Consider the following 7466-nt stretch of genomic DNA (forward strand, 5'->3'; position numbering starts at 1 on the left):
AGTATATTAATTATATTAACTAACACAGAATAAGTTTCTTACTAACATACATTATATTATAATATAGTTACTAACATAGATTAAGATGGTTACTAACATAATATTGTGGGCCTTGATGTCTGTGAAATAAAGATTATATACTAGCAAAATAACGTTTAAATCTTATTTTTTGTTAAACAACTAACTAACAAGCTGGTAAACTTTCCCGTATACCCTATGTAAAAAGTCAAAAAAATACTCTGTGATTTCGTGATTGCTTTCAAATCGATTGCGCCTGAACTGAAATGGCGTACACAACGGCTCATGTAGGTACCTACATGTATAGTGATCTGTGATTCAGGCCCTGAATGCCCTGTTCCCTGTGCCTGTTGCATACGCGCATATTAAACTGTGCATACGCGCATAATATACTATTAGAGGTGAGGTAATTTTTAATACAAAATGTAGGTAATAAAAAATAGTTTGTAATTATGATTAAAATTAGGTACCTAAGTAATATTAGAATGAAAACCACTTTGATATACTTTAGAAGGCTTTTATTCACTGTTCACATAGTAATTCTTAGTTTTATCAGCAAAAGACCAAACTACTCTTTTTACGCGCGATTTCCGAGTGACGTTTTCCATAGATTCGCTACTCCGCAGAGCAATCAACTAGTTTTTATCCGTCTAACAGTAACTACCTAGTTACTTACTGTTATTTTGTATAATTTTAAATTTTGGTACATAGGTTATAGGATACTGTACAGGAGGTAGATTATTCATAAAAGGTTTTAGGATACCTAAGAGTTAAGAAGACTCATTAAGTTTTGAAAATACCTGTCTTTCTTTGTTCACGTTTTATTAAATACTTATTTATTATAGTACTTAGGATCAGTGTACTCGATTTCAAACTGTTTGTTACTTCGTCGTGATTCATATTCCCAGGGACAAATCTCGTTTAGAATAACTTTGAACGCTGAAAAGAAATAAAATGACATATTGAGAAGGTCTGTTAGCCAACGGTCCTTCTGACAGACCTATCCATTTAGTTCAAAGATGTTTAATTAATACAGAATTAGCACATTTCATTAATGAAAAGCTTTCCTAACAGCCTTTTGTAATAAGTCTGGCAAATTGCTAATGCGCGTGGCCGCCATTTTAGTGACATTAGCACTAGACTAAAGTTTCGAGCTGATAGTATATTTTTACTTAAATATAAGCGAAATGTCGTTAAAAATGACGTTAATGAGACATGGTTCCAGCGCAATAGCAATCTGCGGGACTTATATGACTTACGAGTACTTACATGTATCAAACCTGCAGTTATGTTTTTTAACGTCACAACTATTTTTAAAAGTAACAACATTGCCCGTATTGAAATTGCAGGCGCACACAGCCGACGTCGTTTCTTCTTCGAGACATGGTATCAGAGAACAGCTGAACTCCTTGGTCCGGTATCCAGCGCTCGTATCATCGTCGGGTACAAACGAAGGAGGCATTATAAGTCCAAAGGTTTTTTGTCCAGTTCGGAAGGGGTCTGTTTCTGAATCCAGGTGAAGTGGATTGTATAGTACAGGTGTATTCGATAGAATCACACTGCTGGAGCCTGGAGATGGGCGTAAGTTATCGCAACAGGGAAACGATGCGGGAACTAAATGTAAGCAGTGTGCACAACTAACTACAACAACTGTTAGAGCTGAAACAAGATTGATATTTTTAATATCATTTTATTAATTTAATAGAAATTTTCGTGGTAAGTATAATTTTATGTTTAGTCAGTTAAGGTATTATGATGAACCTGGAGGTAGATATTTTATTTCTTAGAAAAATATTCAAGAATTTCAAAAATGTACCTGCCGGCGTCAGTCGGCAGTCGGCACCGTGAACATTAAAACAATGACAAGTAGGTGCCTACTGCCTACTGCCTACTGCCTACTGCCTACGCGCCAAACTTACCGCATAATTTAACAAACTTCTGCTGTGACCACCCCATGGTAATAAAAGGAGATATAAATGCGCACTGTTCAAATTATAAATTACTTACATACTACTAACAATTTTGTATAGAAACCTTTTTAAATACACAAGTTCTACGGATATTAAATTTGTAGCGTAACAATCTACTTAAATTATTAATGTACGCTTTTCTGTTTTGATTTGAGTGATTTACTGATTTAGCTTGGGAGGTAACTAACTTCTTAGTCATGGAGCTTAGTAGCTAGGTACCTACTCGTAATTACAATGACGACGTTTTTAAATTTTATTGTTTTTATATTTTTGGTATACATGTAGGAGAAACCGGCATTACTCACGTATTTAGTCGACGTTAGCCCGACTAGTTTCGAACCCATCCGGGGTCCTTTTTCACAGGCTCAGTTCAAGATAATGGAAATCACGTACGATAGTTTAAACGCTAAAGTTTTTGGTATATTTTAATAAAACCTAGCAAAAAAATCTCTTTACATAGAAAACAACAAACCTTAAATAAATATCTAGAAGCCTTGAGTCGATCATCAATGAGTCGCTCACAGATAAATAAAATCTGAATTTACACTTAGCGGTCACTAAAATTCAATAACTAAGTAGGTACTTAATTTAAAAGCAAAAACATTCGCGCTATTCACTATTAAAGTAAGCATCAAATCCTTGAGAATCACTGAATCCTTCATATTCCTTATTCAATTTCCCTTTATTTGAAAATCCTTCTTTACCGAGTAATCCCTTTTCGCGATCATGATGAAAGTAGCCTTTCTTTATTCCCGCACCGGCACCGATATTAAATCCTATACCTTTGGCACCTACTTTCTTTATCTCTCCATTTGTTTCATCTTCCTCATAAAATTCTTTTTCTTTGTTATACTCGTCCTTGTGCGAAATTTTATGAAATCCTTTGGATTTTGTGCCTTTTTTATATTTTCTTTCTTCGTTTCCAGTTATACCCACCCCGGATTTAGTTAAACCTTTTGCTACGGCATAAATAGCACCGTCGTCGTAGGATCCGATATCGTGTAATCCAGCCTGCTTGAGAATTTTTTTCAATTTTTCGATATCGAACTTTGCCTTTACACCTTTAGCGTCCGAGCTTTTCTTCTTGAATTCGGATACGTTGAATTTACTTTTGGACTTTTTCTCGTCTGCATTTTCTTTTCCTGAAGATTTAAAGAAGTCATCCAAGTCTCCAGTTTGTCCTTCGTACTTCAAGTCGGATATATCGGTGTCGAGACTGTCAAACTCCAGTGAACCTAAGTCGACCGGCGAGGAGGCGGCCCAGCATAAAATCGATGTCAGTGACAGCACAAAAAACAATTTCTTCTGCATGTTTTAATTTACGGCCCAATCTTGCGCAATCGAAGTGGGTTACGACACTGACATACATGCGATCTGCTAACTTTATATAGCCTTAGTGGAAAATTCGCGGACAAGGATAAGTTTTTTGTCAAAGATTCCTCGTTCGGTGGTTCCGCTTAGCTGAACTTTAATTGATTCCACTAGGCACTAGCTAATCGACTTTCCGACGACGATCGCCGTCGGACTGCGGACATATCAGTCTAATAAACTGAAACAGGACCAAACACATTTAACTATTAGTACCTAATTAACTATATTCTTCACCTGCTGGATCATTGATCCCCATAGCTAAATCTTTTTTGTGTACCATAGTCATTAACCATGTGCCCAGTGGCGTGCAGGTCATAGAGGCATAAATGCACTGCTTACCCCAGTTGTAATAGCTCAATGCATATTTTTCATTAGGACCTGCCAGTAAATAGGTTCCTACCTAACTAATGCCTACCCTGGCTTCAAACACTGTGCACGCCACTGCATGTGCCATGTACCTACTTGTATGTATATATTCCCTAAGAATCTTTCTCTTAGCTTACATGACAAAACGTATAAGAAAGGGAAAACATTATATTAAAAATAATTAATTATGGGGCTCTAGAATTAGAATTAGGATACGGACAATAAGTATAATGTAGTAGCTTAGAGTGGAACAATTGTGGATGCACAAATTTACTTGAAAAGGCACTTACAATTCTATAAGTTCATCCTTTAATTACTTAATTCTACTACTTACAAGCATTTGTAAAAGTTTATTTGAATAAAATACATTCTTGTCTTTTGGATAAATCATAATATTTAGAATGTGTCAAATTCATTACTACTTAGGTACTTTCAAGGTACACTACTTGCATTTATTTAATGCAGGTGTTAAATTCCAATGTGGGTACTTAATAACAGTTTCGGTGACTTTCATTTCGAGCAGCGTGCTGAAAATCAAAGAAGATGAAGTACTTATCAATTATTGATTAAAGATAAAAATATAAAATAGTCTACCTAGCTACTTAGTTAAGTTAAAATTAGTAAAAGTAAATTTAGACTGTGCTCTAACACAAAAAGTTACGAAGTTAGCAAAAAATAAGTATGTAAAGATAAGCGTCTTATGCAAAATTCAATAAATTAATTAAATTATCGTCCACTTTGATTTGATTTCGTTTGGTTCAAGATTGGTTCTGCGGTTTAGCCACGTCTTCCCAAGTATGCTAGATGAAGCCCACCACTTCTTCCGCGTGGATTTCTGTTCTTTAGAATCTCAGGGGGAGTTATTTTTTCCGGTATAGAAATTAGCCGTGCACCCTCTACCCGTCTCCAGGATGCAAGCTAGGTAGGTATCTAATTTTCAGCTGAATTTTCATCAAAACGAATGGGCCGTGAAAAAATAACGGACAGACAGATAAACATTCTCATATAACATGTATTATTAGTATCGATTTATAATGTGAAAAGTTCAATATTGGTGTACTTAATCATTTAAAAATATATATTTATTTGTACTGAATTAGATATTCTTAATTTAATTTACAGCGCTTATTTAATCGATTAAAATTAAATCGATTCCCAAAATGTTCAGGGTCACTTCTAAACGATATATTTACCGTAACGTAAAATAAACGTCACAAGGTGACACTACTTATGCCGCCAAATAAAGTGATAAAAACTTTGCAAAAACTAAAAAATGGACTTGAAGTGGCTGATTCATTTTATTTATTAACAGTCACAGAACTAAGAGGTAAGATAAAACTTCAGTGATGACTTTTAAAGTTAACTACGCTTAATTAAATCGAATGAAGTAATGAACACTGAGTAGGTAGTAGGTACAGTCCCACACTACACACACTACACTCACTACACTCACTACACACACTACACACACTACACACACTACACACACTACACACACCACTACCACAGCTACTACACTAGGTAGTTAGGTACATTCCCTACACTACACTAGTAGTAAGTAGTAACTAAGTATCTCAAGTAGTGTTAGATGCCATGGATGTTGGAATCCCCTTTACGGTAATATATAGGTATAGGTTATATACTAACGTACACTACTTACCAATATAACATCTACCTATTTCAAATATTGAGCAAGCATTTTACGTCTGCCAGAATTTGTCCACATTTCAACAATATAATTATATATAGTACCTAGGTACCTTTATACGTGCATGTCAATATTTACCTACCTAAGTTAGATATAGTAAATATAGCTCTACTTGTAATTAGGTAGGCATATAGTATTTTATCTACATAGGTTCTTACTTTTAATCGGTCATTAAAAGTTCTTAAATGTGTTATTTATGGTTGAGACCTGTGATGCCCACATTATCACATAAGTATTTAATATCCCACGGAGGGTCACGGCACGAGGCACAGGACACCGCACCTACCTGTTCACACAGTTCTGTATGTAGAGATGAGAGATCCTCGCATGAGCTCTATGTCCAGCGTCCAGCCAGACGGAGGACGACGTAGAAAGGTCCACAAAATGAATAGAGTAAGTACATGCTATGCATTTTTAATTACAACTATAAAATATAAAAATATTTACAGCCTCATTCAGTACCTATATCAAACATAACAAAATAACCAAGAGTAGCAATTAGGAAAATAAGTTAAAATGTACAACAGACAAAGTAGGAGTTAGGTTCACTCGTAGTCGTCGTCGCCCTCGGCGTACGCGAACTCCTTGCCGTGGTCGCGGGCGCCCTTCTCGCCGTAGTCCTCGCGGCGGCTGTAGTGGCTGTCGGCGCCCTGCTCGGCGGCGCGCTCCTCGTCCGCCTCGTCCGCGCGCGCCTCGGTGCGGTGCCCGGCCTTCCCGTACCCGTCCTTCTCGTAGCCCGCGGCGTTGTGCCCACCTTTCGCGTGAGCGCCCTTCTCGGCGCCGTGGTGAGCCTTGTGGTAGCCGTGCTTGTTGAAGTGGCCGTCCTTGGCCGCCTCGTCGTAGAAGTCGTGGTCCTTCTTGAACTCGTCCTTGTGGAACACCTTGTGGTAGCCGATCACGTCCTCGCCCTTGCTGAAGTGCTTCTTGTGGCCGCGGTCGCCGCCCTTGTAGCTCTTCCCGGCCTGGTGATGCGCGCCGTGCGCGTCGGCCTCGTCGTGGTGGGCGCCCTTTTCTCCCTCGCTCTCGTGGTAGAAGCCTTCGTCCTGGGCCTTGCCGTAGTGGCCGGCGACTCCCTTGGCGCGGTGGCCCTTCGTAGCATAACCCTTGCTCTCCTTCTCGCCGTGAGCGTTGTGATGGTTCTCGCCGTAGCTGCTGCCCCCGCCGCTCTCGTGTCCGCCCGCGACGAGCCCCTCGCTGCCGCCGTCGTCGTCGCTGTCGTCGTCGTCGTAGCCGTTCTCGTCGTCCTCCTCGGCGTCCTCGATGGCGATGGGCTTGGCGTTGACGTAGGGCAGCGGCAATGGCGCGGCGAAGGCGGGCGTGAGCTGGATGAGGCTGGGCGGGCCGGCGTTGTCGCTGCGGTAGACGTAGCTGGTGGCGGCGGGGTAGCCCACCTGCACGGCCGCGGCGCAGGCGGCGGCGCACAGAACGATTGTCGCGATCCTCATGCTGAGATGTGTCGAGCTCGGCTGGCGGTGCTGCAATACTTCATCGAGCCCGTTGCCCAATATTTATATGTAGGTTAGAAACAAAGAAGGCCCGCCGCTGCGCCCGAGCCCCGAACCTTTCTCGTAGCCATGTACCAGATCACTCGTCCGAGGTTGGTGGTGACAAAGCGGCGGTAATGAAAAAATAGCTTATTGACTGATTGTGTAATGCCATGCGGCTGCTGCGCGCGCGCCGTGAAATGCGTTTTGTTTACCGAAGACATAGTAAACCGATCGATGCAAAACATTGGGATGATTTTATTTCTTGTAGCAAAAACAAGTTTAATAATTGTGGATAAACCGATTGAATTTAATTAAGCAGAGATATACATTTTCGTATTCAGAATGAATATTTGATGATCTTTATACAATTTTCATACCTACATAGGAAAGTCGTAAGTAGATTCGCATGACTTTGTTCGGCATCACAACACAACAGCAACACAACCCTTAACTAAGTACCTAGGTATTAACCTCTACGATTTTCCTCCATTCTCATACTTATTATACTTCATTTCTTTTTTCATGGTGTGAGTTTTTCAATAATTA

At 39.7% G+C, this 7466-nt stretch overlaps 1 protein-coding gene across 1 annotated transcript; it reads right to left on the reverse strand.

Moving 5' to 3' along the window:
• Positions 1 to 812: 812 nt before the first annotated feature.
• LOC117992185 (sarcoplasmic reticulum histidine-rich calcium-binding protein-like) lies at positions 813 to 7028 on the reverse strand. Its single transcript, XM_034979844.2, has 3 exons — positions 5983 to 7028; positions 1288 to 1655; positions 813 to 957 (listed from the first exon to the last, which is right to left on the reverse strand). The coding sequence occupies exons 1-3, from the start codon at positions 6876 to 6878 to the stop codon at positions 851 to 853; spliced, it is 1371 nt and encodes a 456-aa protein (XP_034835735.2). The 5' UTR covers positions 6879 to 7028; the 3' UTR covers positions 813 to 850.
• Positions 7029 to 7466: the final 438 nt, after the last annotated feature.

The sequence above is a fragment of the Maniola hyperantus genome, chromosome 21 (genome assembly GCF_902806685.2).
Source record: "Maniola hyperantus chromosome 21, iAphHyp1.2, whole genome shotgun sequence".
NCBI classification, from domain to species: Eukaryota; Metazoa; Arthropoda; class Insecta; order Lepidoptera; family Nymphalidae; genus Maniola; species Maniola hyperantus.